Source organism: Mirounga leonina, unplaced genomic scaffold, assembly GCF_011800145.1.
Source record: "Mirounga leonina isolate KUSES-001 unplaced genomic scaffold, KU_Mleo_1.0 Mir_173, whole genome shotgun sequence".
NCBI classification, from domain to species: Eukaryota; Metazoa; Chordata; class Mammalia; order Carnivora; family Phocidae; genus Mirounga; species Mirounga leonina.
In genome coordinates, this window is record NW_023270447.1 from 59532413 (window position 1) to 59549550 (window position 17138).

Below are 17138 nucleotides of genomic sequence, written 5' to 3' on the forward strand. Positions count from 1 at the left end.
CACCAGAAACCGCCACCCACTCCCCAACCGCCATGCCCCCTCACCAGGGTCCGCAGCCAGCACTCCTCGCAGTGCACATGCCAACACTGGATGGATGTTAGGGGCATCGAGTAGGAGTCCTAGGGAGCAGGTGGGCACAGAAGGGGTCACTCTGAGGCTGGCCCACCCTCTAAAGAGCTCAAATCACAGTGCAGAGGCCCTTCCCAACCCCCAGAGGGCACTGAAGCCTGACCAGAGGCATCCCAGGTTCCCTTCCTCTTACCATACAGATGAGGCATTTGTAACGGTCCCCACGGGATAGCTGCCGTTCAAGTTCCCTGACCCGAGCCTTCAGGGCCTCAAACGTGGTCACAGCTGAATCTTCGGTGATTCTGGAAAGAGGACGGCATGGTTGGGCAGGCAGCAGGCTGGCATGTCTAATCTGAACCTCCAGCCCACACCTCCCTTGAATTCTACAAGTGTGTGTGTATAAATGTCTCCCAGATGTCCCTGCCCCCCACCTGCCCAAATCCTGTATCTGTAAACTCTTCCTTCTAGAATTGAACTCCTCACCCTCCTTGTTCCTCCACCTCCATCCTGGTGAATTTCCAAACCAGATACCTCGGAACCATTCTCAAACCATTCCTTCCCAGTCACCCTTGACACCTACAATCTGTCATCTAGTTCCTAGTATCTCCGTAGTCTCTCCACTGCTACAACTGGTCCAGGCCCTCATGGTTTCTCCTACAATTCCTCTGCTGACCTCAATGGCCCCTCTGCCTCCAGATCCTTCATTTCCATTCTCTCAGCACCTAGAATTTTGTAGATTTGACGATTTCTACTTCAACATCTCAATGTTTCCCTCAGACTAAAGCTCTACCAAACTCCTCAGACGCTGACCAGGGACTCCTTGGTCTATAGCCCCAGCCCACATCCCTCAGCACCCCGCCACTTGATGCTCCATCCACAGCAAACTAGGAGGCTTCCCACACACAGCACCATTTTTCACTCCCTTGGCCTCTCGCGGCACTTTCTGCTTCCTCTGGATCACCCCACCTCCTAACTCACCAGAAGCCTCTTCCAACCCTCCTGCCAGCACCACCGCTGGTGGCTGCTCTTCTGTGCTCTCCAGCACCCTGCACCAGACTCCGCCATAGCAGGACAACTGCAAACGTCCTTGTCTCCTGTGCAAGACGTAGTTTCCCAAGGGCAAGCTGCTCACGCCACCAAATCTGACTACGGACATTAGCCCCACGGCGCGCACGTGAGTATGAGTAAATGTTTGTTGACCAAAAAACCAGTCTTGCCCCCAGAGTAAGAAATGTGTGGACTGCATGAGTCCCACAGAATCCAGGTCCTGGGCCACAGGCTTGGCCTACCTCAAGGGCTCCTTGTTGTTTCTTCCTGGGCACATCAGATGCCCCGAGAGTCCTCACCTGCTGTTCAAGCCCTGCCCATGAAAGTCCCTCTAACTTCTGGAAGGCTCTTTGGGCTGCAGTACTGAACAGTGAAGAGCTAGGACTATCTCAGAGAGTGGGGTGACCCCTTCCCACCCCTTCTAAAACAAGTGAACAGAACCCAGAGAAGCTCACAGAAGAGGAAGAATGCTGCCTGGAGGAAGGACTAGAAAAGATGCTACTAGAGATGGGCCTTAGGGAATAATAATGATGATAATACAAAAGAACCAAAATTTATTAAGCACTTACTAAATGCCAGAGATTGTACTAAGGGACTGAAAATTATTATTTTATTTACACCTCACAAAAACCCCACAAGGAGACAGTAATATTCCCATTTTATATATGAAAAAGCTAAAACAGCAAAGGAACATGAAGTAGCGTGCCTACGGTTCACACAGCGTGGAGGAGGTGGGATTCAAACCCCACAGACCGATGCCTGGATCCACCGATAACTCTGTGATTAACATTACAACACTGACAATACTCAGGAGGAGTGGGGTCTCCAGGCCCAGAGACCAGGAGGAATAAAGGCCAAGAGGCCCATGTGGCTGTAAGGCTCACCCGTGGGTAAGTGCTAAAGTGGGAAAGGAGATCGTGTCAGGGAAGACTTCGGAGGCCACAATCAGAAAGTGAAGTTTATCTCACAGGCTTCGGGAAGCTGCTGGGGCCACTGGAGGAGGGCGATGAGAGGTTAAGAGTGGAGATTAAAAGGTGTGGTCAATCGAGAGAAAGAGCGCGAGAGCAAGAGCGCAGACTGAGGGGGATTCCTAAGTGTGGCACCATGTGAGCAGAGACGCTCTCCTAGGGTGGCCTGTTCTGCCGGCCTGGAGCAGACAAACTGGCTCAGAAGCCCGTGGTTTTCACAGGTGGTATTGGCGGTAAGTGGTACTGGGGGGCCTGGGGAGGATGGTGGGTGACGTTCCATGGGCAGCAACAAACTTTGCTCTCTGACCTTTCTCTCTTAGGGCACCAGCGGGCAACAAAGAATAGGACTTCTTGGTGGTGTGTCCCTGTGTCAGGGATGCCCTCGATCTATCACTCCCCGGGTCCGTGACTCTGCCCTGCCTTTCTCCAGGGAGGCCGCAAAGGGTCCGACTCTGGCCCCTCTGACACTGGTGGATTCTGGGAGTGTCCGTTCAACTTTGCAGATCTGGAAGCCTTCACCACCCCCTCGACCCTTACAGACACCAGCACAACTCTTCCCCTGGCATCCTGCCCAATGCCATGTGTGCCATCCTCATCTGGACCGTTGGTAAACTCCTGACAAGGAAACAAGGTAGCTGTGCTCCCTTTCTCTCCAAGGACAGGCTGGGTATTTGCCTGGTCCTATGTAGTTATTTTAAAAATTAGGAACCTGAGGCCTGGAGCTGGGGGGCACAGGCCGACCTCAGAGCAGAGCGCTCTCAAACTCCGTATCATAGGAGTAGAGCTAGAAAGGCAAAAAGGATAGAGCTGGGAGAGAATGAAGCCATCTCCCCCTTCGTCTCCGAAGGCTCCATAGGCCACATCCAACTGCAAGCCCATCTTATTGTGGATCTGCTCAGCATACACCCAGCTTGTCATCTCTGCTCTGGTACAACACCCAGTTCTCTAGTTCCTGACCCAGGCTGCTTGTGAGTTATTCCTAAGACCCTCCAGGGCATGGGGTGGAGACTTTCTTGGAAGAAGCCATGGCATCCTGCCTTCCTGCTTCCCCTGGGTTGTGAAAAAGATCTAGGGCAGGAACCCACATTGTGTGTACCAGGAAGAGAGAAGTCATGGGGACTGAAGGGTCCCAATCCTGGCAGAGCCAGACCCAGTGGAGATCTCCGCATATGACTGAGCCAATCTATGACTCATCCCAGAGAACCTTGCCTACTGGTGCCTGTGCTCATACAGGTGGGACAGAAGTCCCAACTTCCCCCAGCCCTGGGTGGGTAGTACCTTCATGGATGGCCACTGGCTCTGGCCCCCACCTTCCCCTCGGGCTACATCCCTGATTAATGATCTTGTCTTTCTGATTTATGAGCAGCCCCTCCAGATGAGGGTGGGTGCCCCTCACGGCCCCTCCCGCCCCGCTCAGCTGGAGTAGAAGAGAATTATTAAATAAACATCCATACGTCATTCCTCCTCCCCACGCCGGTTGCGCCGAACCCGTGCGGCCCGCTCCCGCACTGACACGGAGCGGCGGCGGTGATTCATGGGCAGCCGGGCCCCGAGCCGCGGCCCATACATCATGCCAGCAGCACTCGCGGCCCCGGCCGAGATAAACTGATCAACCACAACGGGCTGGAATGAATTTATGACAACACAAAATGGAGGGAAACAAATGGGAGGTGACCCTGGGCCACCGACCCGGCCCTGCACCGGCCTGCAATCCACTCTCCTGGCAGGAGGCAAGATGGAACACTGGCCCTGGAATGAAGAGGCTGCCTTTTAACCCCAGGCAACCTAGCCTCCAGCAGAGAGAGGGGTGGGGTGCGGGGAGGTAAGCAGTGGCCAACAGCAGCAACTCCAGGCAGCTAGAGCTGGACAATGCCACCTCTGGGGGCCAGAACTGGCCTTGCTTGGGCTTCCGGAAAGGCAGTAAGACACCCAGCTGATTTCAAGTCCTTGCGGCTCCTGGGGATCCAGGCCAGGGGCTGCCCAGCCCCACGTGAAGTGCTAATGGATCCCCTCCCCACCTGCCAGAGAACCTAGGCCAAAAATTCCTACCAGAAGTGAGGAGACCCAATGCTCCTGCCTAAAACCCACTGCGAGCGCCACCCGGGACAAGAAAAATGAAACCAATTTAGCTCCCGATTAAGAAACAGAAACTGGAGATGAATCAAGTGCGCTGGCTGGGCTGGGCGGCCATACATCACAGTCCCGGGCAGAGCCGCCGCAGCGGGCAGGCAGGCAGGCGGAGTGCTCCTCCCGCCGCCAGGACTCCCAGGGCAGTGGCCCAGCGATCAATTCAGAGAGTCACGCTTAGCACCAGCTGGGCCCCACTGCCGGTCGTTTGCCCAGGGCCGCAGGACTAAGCTATGCTCCGGAGGGCCAGGAGTCCTGATAGCAGGCCTTCCTGCTCGCAGAGAGCCCCCTCTCTCCCCTCCCACTGAACTGTCGTCCCAGGGGCCCCTCTCCTGGTCAGACACTCACTTCTCGATGTCACTATTCTTGCAGGTCTTCTGCATGGCCTCCTGCTTGCTGCTCTCACCGTTGCTGGTAGATGGCATCTCTGCTGGGACAGAGGAGCAACTCATACTCTGGCCAGACTGGGCAGCACAGGTGAGGGTTGGGCTTGAGTCAGTCACCACCACCCAAAGGATGTCCCCTCTCCCCAATGACTCCCAAGGTGGGTCAGGGCTTACCGTCACTGGCCCATTTAGAAAACTCAGGCGTGATGCGTGTGCTGGGAGGGCCGCCACTAGGGAAAGGAAAAGAATAAAGTGAACCCTAAAGGCAGGCAAGGGAGCCCTGAGGGTGGGTACTGGGTTGACCCCTGCCTCAGGGCTTCCCATCCCTCTATCCCACCCACCCAAGCCTGTGCCCACACTTGCTTTAGGACTGCGCCCCGGAGTGCCTCTCTCTCCTTGGCTTCACCAGGCTCCTCGCCTGTGCAGGGGATAACGTCAGCCTCCGTATATCTGGCATGGTGGTCAAGGACAACAGATCCTAGTTTGCAGTAGGCCGTGAAGGTTGAATCCTGGTTAAAGCTTTGACACTGACCCCAAGGAGGGGTGGATGGAATGAGCAAGTATCAGAGGTGCTGGCTACTTTTTCAATTCCCTTTGGCTTATCCCACCAGCCCCACCTTGCCCCTCAGCGCCCCAAGGATACTGCGGCTTCCCATACTCCAGAGTGTCATCCCCATCCACATCCAGGTCAGCGTCGCTGTCCGGATTCTCTTTGCCACTGCACATGACGAAGCCAGAGCCTGTGGGAAGCAGGGTGTGAGCAGGGCCAGGGGCCAACAAGACTACACCAAAGGTGCCCCTTCTGTTGCCTCTAGGTAGGGCTCAGGTTTGGGGCCAGGTAAGGCCTAGGCAGAAATTTGGGCCTGAAACATAGAGACCCAATTACTTAGGTACTCTTGGCTCTGATGTTTCAATCCCTTTCACTCTGTACACCTCATCCTTCTCCTCTGCCACTTCTTGCTGCTCCTGGTGGTCTCTGCTCATAAACTAGCCCATTCATATACATTGTCAGGTCCTCAGGAGACACTCAAGCTAGTCTGCTGTCCACCTGTCTTCCAAGTCTAGGAAGAGCAGGAAGAGGACACAGAAATTCAAGGTCTACAAAGCCACCGCCACCCAAGACCTGGGCATCCCCTGTCCCCCATGGTCCACCGTGACAGTCCATCAGAGGGAAGAGCAAACTGGCTAGGGCCAGTCAGAGCCACACAGCAAGACCCCCAGCCAACGTCCTGATTTTGGCCGCCAGGTCCCTGCCAGCAAAAACACCAGGCAGCTGTTCAAATATTTGGTGTCTGAAGCGCCTGACATTAATTATTCATCTCCACCTCACTCAACCCAGATTCCTGGACAAGTGCAGTTAGAAAGGGATTAGGAAGGGACGGGCGAGGGAGGATAGGCAGGCACACCTGCTTCTCAAAGCAATCCACAAAGGCAACCAGGCTGGGTGGAGGCAGGGCCACGGGCCAGGCAGGTGGCTGACCCTACACCAAGGTGCACTTGGCCCAGCCACAGGCAAACCCTTGGCCAACGGGGAGGGGTGAGAGGCTGAAGCCACATTAGAGCCCCTTATCTGCCCTGTTGCTCTGACACCCAGACTCATCCTTCCTTATGGGCACAGTCAGGGGCCACAGAGCTGCTTCTCCCTCCCTGCCCCTGCCTCTGCTCCGTGGTCTCAGACCACATCCCACTGGCAAGCGTAGCAGCCCTGCCAGGATGGACAGAGATGAAAAAGGTGGAATCTGTGGCAAGTAGAATCAGCAAGGAAATCCTCAAAGAGGTGGGGAAGCAGTTCGGGGTTCTGCCTGGTATCTCAGAAACATCTTCTTGTCCGTTCTCTCCATTCTCATCAGGACAACAGTCTTATGATGGGTCCTCAAGCCTCTTATCTGTTCCTTCCTCCTGCTTACCAGATGGTTCTGACCCTTCCTTTCCTGGCTCCAAAACCAGCTGTGGCTTCCCACTACATGCATAATCTCCTCAGCCAGATCCATCAAGATGTGGATGTACCTACTTGTCCACCTTTGCTCTTTTCCTCATTTCACTCCATAAGTGCTATGCCTACAGACAGACTCTTCACTGCACCTCACACAACCCCGTATGTCCTGCTCTTGAGACTTTTGCTCATGCTATTCACTCCATGTAGAATGTTCTCCATCTTTCAAGCCCATTTCAAGAGCATTTTCTTCCTGATCTTCCTTCTCCCACCTACGCCTCCGGTCTCCGGTCTCACAAAGGTTTCACCCATCCCGAAGGCAGGTAGCACAAGGGGAAGAGAGCTGCTAGGCACTACCAGGGGCCACCCCTCCCCGACAATCCTCATTTCCCCTTCGCACCAACAAACTCGAGGCACCAACAAACTCGAGGCAGCAGGCAGGTCACAGCAAGGCCATTAAGCTAAGAAAACACCAAGTTAAAGCTCTGTCCCCTGTTCACAGTCAGGTATCCTGACAAGCAATTCCCTCCTCGTGGGTGAGTGGCACCTCTATAAACCCTCTGACAGTCTGGGAGACAAACCCTGCCATCAATCAGACTGTAGCTATCAGGTTCACTTACAGCCTGTGCCCCCGAACCCTGCCAAGGCCCCCTCCCCCAAGTACACACAGCTCAGCAGCCGGCCTCACATCCTCGCCTCGGCCGTGCCTTGCCCAGCCCTGCCTGGTGAGTGTACAAAAAGGAAAGCAAAGGACCCATGGCAAAGCTGAGGAAACGGTACCACAGAGCTGCCAGGAAGAGTCCCAGTTTCTCAACACGGAAAGTAGCCCTGTGGCCTGAAGTCCTCTCCTCGGCCAGGCCCGGACCAGGACTCCTACTCCAGTGAAACATAGCTACTGTGCTTTCCTCGACCCTCCACGTCTGTTCGCGCGACAGTGCCTTCGTACATCTTGTCATCTCTCCTCCCTCCTGGTCTACAAAACAAACGCCGGCTTGTTCTGCAAGTCTGACCTAGCTCGGCCATGCCTCCTGCTACGAACTCACAGTGCCAATGCGCACAGCTGCTCCAGAAATACTTCCTGAATGAACTCACCCCAACAACATTCTTTCAACCTTCACTGAGCTCATCCTCGGCCTGGCTTGGCACTGGAGACAGAGTTTCAAGATCTGATCTCTACCCTTGAGGTGCTGAGTGTAGAGACTTCCCCAGGTATTTCTACATAGGTGTCCCTTCCTTGGTGTCCACCCAGACTCCCGCACAACACCAAAGTCATAGTTGTTACATGTAATGTCACAGTCTCTCATCAAACTGCAAGCCCAGGTCTGACTCACTGCTGTGGTCTCAGCATCATCCAGCAGAGCTGGCCAGGCCCACAGCTGTGACGGCTAAATGGTGACAGTGCTGTCCTGTTAGGTCCTGAGAGCCCTGCGTCCGAAAGGAGGCTGAGGCCCGAAGCCTCTCAGGACACAACTTTCCCTGCCAGGCCCCAACCCCAGCTGGGCAGTGACGACCTGCCAGGTAGGACAGAGAGCGTGGCACATCTTATCTTAGCATGGCACAAGGAAAAGGCCTTTCTGTCTCTGGTCTGAGCGGTTTACCATGACCCTGACCCCATCCCCCAGTGGAGATAGATGTTGGGAACCTCTCCCTACCCCCACAGGTGTTCAGAACAGGCTGCTACCGCCAATTTCCTTCTTACGCTGCCCCAGCCTGCTCCAGCCTCCTTCCCAGCACATTAAACTTTATTTTCTTAATGAAATGTCACTTGCTGACTTCTGGCAGAATCATAATAAAAAGAAACTGCCATAAAGCCGTTTTATGCAGACAGCAGCCCCCCTCTCCCCCCCAGCTTGCTTTGAGAGCAAGGCTCCATAGCTGTTTTATGTTCTCAGCTGCTGGAACATCCCAAGCCAGTGCTCAGAGGCAAGATGGCATACAGAGCTCCTTTCCAAGCCTCTGGCTCCTGTTCCATGTAGCTCTGGGGATAACAAGCAAGCTGCCACTCCTGCTGCTGCTATCCAGGGAAGGGACTCAGCTCCCAGGACCTCCAAGATGACCTGGGGGACCCTTCAGCCACCAGGGGAGGCCCCTTGCTATGGCTCAAGCCCACCGAGAGTGGCGCAATGTGCTGGGCTGCTGTCTCTAGGCAAACTAAGCCTGCTGGTCAATGATGCTCAGCAGAGTGGGTTCTGGAAGGGTAGGCAGTGCGAAAAATCCCTTCCCTCCAAAAGAATACTTAGCAACAGAGAAGAAGAGGATTAAGTGCAGAAACGATAGGCAAGTCTAAATTTTATAAAAATGACCCCTCTTCCATAAACTCATTTCTTCCTGGGTCATCGAGGAGAAGGAAAAAAAAAAAAAAAATCAGTGTTAATTTAATCAACTGATTAGGTGATCGATTGAGAAACTGGAGATGCCCGTTCACTGGGGGCACTAACGTCCTGGAACCTGAAACCACAAAAAAGGAGCCATCAATTTCCTCACCTGCTGCTCTGAACAAAACCTGAGCCCAGGGAGAAAGGAAAGTCTTGGGGCCCTTCAGAGGCCATGCTCTTGGGGGCGGGGGGGGATGGGGGGCGGGCAGCCGCTTCCGGAGAGTTTTACACTGGAATTAGTTACAGATGCAGTTACGGTGTCTTGTGTAAACGCCATCGATTGGGGAGCTGACAGTCTGGGGAGCTGCGATGCGGGACAATCAATCGGCCTGCAGTGTCACCTGCCACCTCGCTGAACAGTTGACAATGCAATTATCCAGTGTGGAGGCAGGGAGTTGGCGTGTGTCAAACGCACTTAGCCACTTTCCGGGCCTCCTCAATAACGCGTTTCACTGCCTCACGTCAGGAGAGACGCAGAGAGACGGACGCCGTTTGAAACCATTGATACTTGCTCCTCCTGCCTGCGCTCCCTCCGTCCCAGCTTAACAACTGTGTTCCAAAAGGCCATTAAAATCCCTGTCAGTTGCCACAGGGGACAGAAGGTGCCCTGCTCCTTGCCACCTCTCCTCAGCCCTCCCAGCAGCCAACAGGTAGAACTAAAGGTGGCAGGAGCTGGAAGGCAGCAGCCCTAGCCCTCCCCGTTCCAAGACTGCCTCCCACAGCCGGCTGCTCCGACACCTGTCACTGACCTGACCACGCGGCGGGGCTGCACCGGGGGACACTTGTAGCTGCAGGGGCTCCCATCTTTTGGGAAAGAACATGCCAGAGCGGGGAGCAACGAGGGGAAGGTCTAGTTCTCTGTGCCCTGGGACTCACAATAGCTGTCGGCCCGACCCAGAAGCTGGTGACATTTTAGCCAGCCACAGCCCAGTGAAAGATCGGCGTCAGAGCTGCCCTGCCTGTCCTCTCCATGAGGTCTCATCCCAGGCTACTGGAACCAGCCTAAATCCGAGACAGGAACTTGAGAAAGATGTAGTCGCTAGGCCAGGATCTGGGTAGGGCAGAGGCCTGCACAGTTGGTTGTCTAAGTACCATCATTCTCGCTCCCCTCCACCTGTTTGATTCAAAGGGGCTCAATGCTGGATTCTAGTGACTTGTTTCCTGTCAGGGCTCACAGATAAGCTGCGGCACCTTGTAGTTCCTGTGCAGTTTCCTGGGAAATGTTTCCATCTTGCCACACTCTTGTGCCCGCCCCCATCACTGTTACCTTCTCTGAAACCAACCATTCCCGTGTCCTCTCTCTCTAGCCAGTCCATTCCAGAACGATGGGCTCCAGGCTCCCCAAATCCAGCTGGGTGAACTTTCACTGGCAACCAATACAGGGGAAGGATCAAATCTCACCATAAGTCTTTTCTAGGACCCAGGAGCTGGAGATAGGAAATGAGGAGAAAGGTGTGGCTCGTTCATCACATACCTCCTTTGACTATAGATAGGAGCAGGTTTGTCCCCAGGGGCGTTATAATTAGTTTTTCCCTGAGGCCTGCTGCTCTAGCCCAGAGGCCCCTTGCTCTGCCCAGGGCTGGCATGGTGCCCCAGAAGAGGATCTTTTTCTCCTAACTGCTAAGCTCTCTCAGGGGAATGCTGGGGAAGGACTAGGCCCCATGCCACCCTTTATGCAATTCTAAAGCTGGGTGGGGGAAACAGCAGTAGCAGATTAAGTTTGAGAGGACATCAGCAGCTCAGGGACATAGCCCAGGATTTCTCTGAGAACTGGGAAGGCCACAGTATTTCCTGGACACTGAAAGTTTTAGGTCTTCTGACCTACCATCTTGAAATCTTTATTTCCTTTAGCCTCTTAAAGATCTATTTCTAGCTGGGCCTATCTTGGTGCTGCTTACTTACCTGTTCTGTCTGGTCCTTCATTTTGTTCTAGAGTCCCAATTCTAAGCACTCCTGGGCCTGAGCTATCTGGGCTTTGCCCTCGATAGCCACAGGTCCATCTTCAAGGCCTGTTCCCCTCAGCCAAGTATCTCCACCAAAACTCTTGCTTGTTCCTTTGCTCCATAGCAGATTACATTCAAGGTAACAGATCTGCTCCATCAGATCAGTTCCCAGTGGGCCTGGTGGGAAGCTTTGCTGAGGATGACGAAGGGGCCCTGGTCTGGGAGGAGGGATAGGGGATGATCGGATACAGGAACTTATCTGCAATTCTTCAATTCTTTCATATCTAACAAGGACAGCAATCTCTGTTCTGTCAGCACGTACAGCGCAGCTTAAATGGGCCTCACCACTCGCCCGCTCATCCTGCCTCTGCTCCCTCTCTCTGAAGTCGGCTGGGCAGCTTCTTCAGCCGGCGTTATCACTCCCTCTAACCGGTCTTGGCAGGCAATCTAATTCCTCCTGAAAAGGTCACCGCCATTTTAACTGCCTTTCAATCACATTAAGCACGCGCTGCCCGGCTTGCGGCCCGGCCCGCCCGGCGGGCGATCAATGCGCCGCACTGACACCAGCCCGCCTGGCGGGGCCACACCCAACCCCCCAAGAGTTGGGGCCTACCAGTCCTGGCCAGGGAGGGTAGACTGACAGATGGCCAGCTTCTGCAGACGGGGTTTCAGGGGCAGAGGCAGTCAGGATCAACCAGGGCCTCCTTTGATGCCCCCCTCCCCCCCACCGAGGAGCCTCAGCCTCCTCTGCTCCACTGCGCCCCGCTCTCTGCCTCGTGGCCCCTGCTGATCTTGCTGTAAAACAGCCTTTCAAGTCTGCTTGTCTTTTGACTGCACTAAGCTGTTTAAGAGGCGGCCGCAGCTTCTATCAGGCAAGCTGGAGCCATTCTCTGCAGATAAAGGCACCTCCGGCCCTGCTCCCTCTTCAAGCCTCACTCTCATTCTCGCTCTCCAAATCGCTCAAAGAAAAGCCCCCTTTGAACTCCCCTCAGGAATTCTTGAAAGGAACCACCTCACAGTGTAAACACTCAGGGAAAACTGACACCCGCCCAGGGCCTAAGAGCCCTGCACACCCGCTCTGCAAGTGCGGCCGGGCGCAGGGGAAATACTCTGTCAAATCAGCAGGCCCCATGTATGTAGCTTTATCCTCTGTAAGCCTTGTCTGGTGCCCAGAAGGTATCAGGTCCAGCTCAGTGCCAAGAAACCTAAGAAGTTGCCACAGTAATGGAAGATGTGAATATCTGCAGCTGCCAACTGTGAACCCACAGCAGCATCCTGCAGCTGACCCTGATGGGCCACCACCAGACACCTGTGTGTCCCGTTTCCAGGATCCTGGGCTTTTTGCTGCTCATCCTCCTCCCAGGGCCTCAGACAGTCTAGAACTACAGGACAGGACCAGAGTGAGGTGGCAAATGAACTTTCTCCAGCTCAGGCTGGGGCAATGGTTTGGGCTGATTTACCGTCCTGACACTCTGGCTTGCCCCAAATGCTTGGGGAGTGAGAGAAACCCAGAGGCATAATGCCCCACCTGGACTTAGAGCCCCTTCACATATCCAATCTGCACTGCATGGCACTGTGGAGACCACTCCTCAGGACCAGCCCATGCAGCACGGTCTGGACAAGGCAGAGACCCTCTTCCCAGCTGCTGTGAGATTCCCCAAGGACCAGACCCACCAGTACTCCCACGGGTGTTTGCCCAGAGAATTGGAGGCAGATGGGAAGCAGATTGGTTCACTTAATGATCGTAAGTCGAAGGGCCAGCTGTGCTTATGCACAGAAAGAGGAGAGCTGGAGGCCAGGAGGCAAACTCTTTCCCTTTTCCCCTGCCCAGAGCAGGGGAGTCTGACAAGAGGACATGACCCTAGGCATCCAACCAGTCTACTGTTTGACATGGGGTCGGGGGAAGGGTGGGGGGGTGGGAGACTTCCACTGGGCGAAGCCATATCCCTCCAAGGAGCTGGAAGGGCAAGGGAGCTGTGCAAAGCCCTGCAGACCCCTCTGCAGCAACTGGAGTGAGCCCAAGGGAAGCAGGGAGCAGCTGGGCCCAGGCCCCTCTTGCTTCAGGGCAGAGGGCGCCCAGGGAGAAGGGATGGGATCAGAGCTAAAATTAGATTCACCAATGAAGCTCATAGGAGGTCAAATTTTGCCATAACTCACTCTCTCCTCTGTAACTGATTTCCCTGACATGGGGCTGAGGAGGAGGAGGAAAATCCAATGTGTTTGCCTGGAAGCCCTCAGGGCCCCCAGTGCTGGAGGTGTACAGCAGGTTGCTGGATTCTCATTTATCAGCCTTAAGAGGGATGGAGTGATAAATGCATAACCGTCCCTTTAATATTTTATGCAGGTGCTAACGCGGCTTGGCTGTCACCTTCAATGCATCACCCGAGGCTGAGAGCCCCCCTCGTCACTCCTAGCTTGCAGCCTCACAATTCCATTTCCCCACCCAAATACATCCATTTTAATATGCACATCACAGGCAGGCAGCACGGTCACAAAGGAGCGCCGCCAGCAGCAGTTCCCACGTGGTGGAACGGGTGACCGGTCACCAGCCCTGGCCTCTCAGCTCCCAACAGATGGACACCCAGCAGAGGCCTGGCCACCAGAGCACCAGTGCTTTACGTGTCAGCCGCTTGTACCTCGGAAACCACCTTCCAGGAGAGTGGTGGCCCGTATCCGCTTCTGCCCGCACCACTCATACTCCTCAAAGCGGTTGCTGTTTTCATGCTCGATGTCCACGGCATCATCCTCGGCCATGCAGGAGCCTTCCCTCTGTGAAGAGCAAAATAGGATCATGGGTCCCGGGCCACCCCTCTTGCTCCCCCAGGTCTACAAGGAAGGCACAGCCCTGGCCCCCAGCTCTAGCGCTCCTTTCAAGGAAACCAATCCAGAAGTCAAAGAACCTGGGCCTCTTCCCAATAATTTTCCACTGGAGCCCCAGAGGAGGAATGGAAGCGTGAAAGGAAAGGAAGAGGGTGAAGAACAGAGAGGAAGAAGCTGCTGAGACCACACGGAGACCCCAACACAGCCTCTACATCTGGGGGCAGTCAGCAGCTAGTGCCAGGGGAGCAAGGGGGGAGGGGAGAAGAGGTAGGTAGTGATGGCCCCTCTACCTTAGAAAGGCAATGCTCCACATGCCTACTCATCTCCTGCTCCGATCCTGCCAGGGGGCGGTTGCACAGGGGACATACCTGCCCTTCATCTTGCTTCCTCCGTTTCATTTTCCCAATCCGAGCTGCATGGAGAAACCGAAAACAAAGCACAGAACAGGCAGACGGTCACTGTAGCTCCCAGGGTCCCAGTGGAGCTGACACATCCTGACCTCTTGCTAGCCATTAGCCCTTTTGTTCAGTGCCTGATCTGGCCCTCATTATGCAGCACCTTCTGCTCCTTTGGGGACTGAGCCTTGCCAAGAGCACCTGGGGAGGAGACTGGTGCTAGGCCAGCAAAGTATCCACTCTTTGGCCACAGATGGCTCAAGTTCAACCCATACCTTCCTCCCTGCAGTGCTCAGTAAGTCCAATGAGCAAAGACTCTCCGAGTTGCTAGGTATCTGCCCAGAAGGCCAAGACCATGGGCTCTCTTAGAGAACATCTCTTGGCTAGAACCCAGGGTCCCTCCATGGGGCCAATTTGTCTTGCTGGTCACTCATCAGCTAAAACCCCTTTTGTTCCTGGGCCAAGGGCCCTGTGGCACAGCCCTCAGTGTCCTACCTAGAATCCCTCAGGAAGATTTTCTCCCATGTCCACTGGTCCCATTTTTTAAAACGGAATGCTTCATAAATTTGCATATCATCCTTGTGTCGGGGCCAAGCTAATCTCTGTATTGTTACAATTTTAGTGTATGTGCTGACAAAGAAAGCACTTCACTGGTCCCATTTTACAGAAGAGGAGACTGAGACCCAGTCATAAAGGTATAGAGGATCTGAGTCAGAGAGCCCATGGTACCTTGAGAGGACAGCTTTCATTGCGCCTACCCAAACCTGTTCCATCATTTCTAATCAGTGCAAGGGGCTGGCAGGCCCCTGAGGCAGACGGCTGCCTGCCATGCTGTCCCGCAGGGGGCTCAATTCCAAAGTGCACACTGTAAGCCCAAAGCACTGCTAATTAATGCTGAGAGATGCAATCATTTCTAATTAGCTCACTAATCCCTCTCTGCAGCCCTCCTGTCACTGAAGCAGGAAGGGGTCAAAACAAGGGACTGCCACCCTCCCCGTGCAATAGCAGGAGCAGAGCTAGCCACTCTGAGATCAGACTGACTGAGGGGAGCCAGCCAGGGAGAAAATGGTTCCCCACTGTAAGGCCAGGAAAAACTTTCTCATGGATATTGACCCTGGTGGGAAGCTCATGAATGCAGTTTAGGGAGGGGGACACAGGTGAAAGCTGATGTTACAATTTAGAGCTTCAGCTGTGTATTAGGCTCAGCATCAAATACCTTATACAAGGTAGCTCATTTAATTCTATATTCAACCTGAAGCAAGGCTGCATTATCCATTTTAACAGAAGACAAGCGCTTAAGGCTCAGAGAGAACAAGGCACTTGCTCAAGTAGCTAAAAAGTGGCAAAGACAGGAGAAATCAGGCCTGACTCCATAGGTTAGAATGCTCTCCTCTCCTAAGAGTACCACACCTGCCCCCTGACTGATAGCAGCAACAAAGACTGATCCGTGAGTGTGCCAGAGCACTAAGAATATGTACATGGGGACCTACCTCTTGCCTGTTGAGAGTCTGAGGCAGGGAGCTACTCCAACCCCAAAATAGTAGCTCTAGGAAGACCCAAACCAATAGGAAAGCCATCACCCCACCAGAGATGGCATGGAGTTTGAGAAATCTTGGTCTGTAGCCTGGCTCCAATCTTCAGTTTCCTGTGCTCTCACTACAGGAGAGAGGACTATGAGTGCCCTCCTTGATTTTGTAGACACAGATCTAGATCCCTTCACCTTGACTGTCCTAACACTTGGAATTTCAGGCTTGAGCCACCTTGGCACCCTGCAGCCAGGGCTGGGATGGAGAAATCATCAGAAAGGCCAGGGATGCTGACGGTTCTTGAAGCCCATATGGAGCAGTGGGCCAATACAAAGGGCCTATGACAAACACTTATGACTGAATAAAGAAATGAATCTTACAGAACTACCAAGGAGAGCATGATACTAGACACTGTTCTTGCCCAAGCCACGCGGGACATAAGATCCCTTATAATCCCAGGAAAGCACCCTGATGGGTTGGACAACATCTGAACATTCTCAGATAACCAAGGCAGGTTTGGTTTAACTTGCCATTTATCTTGTAAGTCCTGAACTAAGCTTACTAAAGTGTAGGTAGTGTTTGCTTAAGGAGGGAGAACGACATGGTCACAGCAGCACAGATTTTGGAGGTAAACTTCAGTTTAAATCATGGTTCAGTTACATCCCATTTGCATGATTTTAAACAAATCACCTTCTCTCCCAGCCTCAGTTTCCTTATCTACAAAATGTGTTACCACTTTCTTCTCAGAAGTGCTATGGTAATGATGCTTAACATGGTGTCAGGCCATAACGAATGCTTTCCCTGTCCCGGATCAGGGCTCAGCCAGGCAGCAGAAACCAAGTGGCAAGAGGTGGGGATCCTGAATGTCCATAGCCTCACTCATTGACCAGCTGGCCCAGAGACCCTAAGCCCCTTACAGCCAATACCCAGGTATACCACACCCTAGTCAGCACAAAAAGCTCGGTTCATCCAATTGTGTTCAGCAAATAGTAATGCTCCAGAGGTTTGAATCCAAAAGGGGGGGGCACCAGGTAGTGCATACACGACGTGCTTTCAGAGAAGGCCTCTAAGAGCTGTCGAGCCCACGCTGATCACCTTTGTGAAATGTGGGCCGACTGATAACTCAAAGAGCCCTGGGATGAGTTAGTTCCTGTTGCCGTGGGAACTCCAGATCTCACTGCATTGTCAAGTCTCAGCAGAAAGGCTGTATTCACACTACTGGGCGCTGATTAAAAACTGGAAGAAAAACATTCTCAGCGCCCTGCCGGCTTGTACAGTGAGGTCCCAGCAGTTTGCAAATTCAAAGCTGAGCTCCCGAGTGGAATTGTGTAGCTTGTTCCTCATTCTCTGGTACTTATTGCCCGCCAGGGTTCTTGAAGGCCTTTAGAGAGGCGTGGGCAAGAGCTGGAACCATAACCTCCATTAGACAGACGGGGAAACTGAGGGCGGCCGCCTTGGTTAGCACTTTCTCAGGCGCTGTGACTGCGACGAAGCCCAACAGCCCAATGTCGAAGAGACCCAGGCAGGCCTGGAGCTGCAGGCAGTGAGG

At 53.8% G+C, this 17138-nt stretch overlaps 1 protein-coding gene and 1 non-coding gene across 4 annotated transcripts in view; both read right to left on the reverse strand.

Moving 5' to 3' along the window:
• The window catches only part of RNF220 (ring finger protein 220), a 224861-nt gene that overhangs the window by 1782 nt on the left and 205941 nt on the right, over positions 1 to 17138 (reverse strand). For 2 of the 3 annotated variants that reach the window (XM_035018752.1, XM_035018754.1), the window contains 8 exons: positions 13959 to 14080; positions 13485 to 13617; positions 5241 to 5337; positions 4961 to 5047; positions 4772 to 4827; positions 4560 to 4638; positions 263 to 371; positions 45 to 119 (listed from right to left, as the gene is read on the reverse strand). In XM_035018752.1, the coding sequence (XP_034874643.1) occupies positions 45 to 119; positions 263 to 371; positions 4560 to 4638; positions 4772 to 4827; positions 4961 to 5047; positions 5241 to 5337; positions 13485 to 13617; positions 13959 to 14080 (758 nt within the window). The remainder of the gene's footprint in view (positions 1 to 44; positions 120 to 262; positions 372 to 4559; positions 4639 to 4771; positions 4828 to 4960; positions 5048 to 5240; positions 5338 to 13484; positions 13618 to 13958; positions 14081 to 17138) is intronic. The other variant, XM_035018753.1, reaches the window with a different exon arrangement.
• Positions 14606 to 14709, reverse strand: LOC118020440. The gene has a single exon (XR_004681880.1). It is a non-coding gene; the product is annotated as a U6 spliceosomal RNA (small nuclear RNA).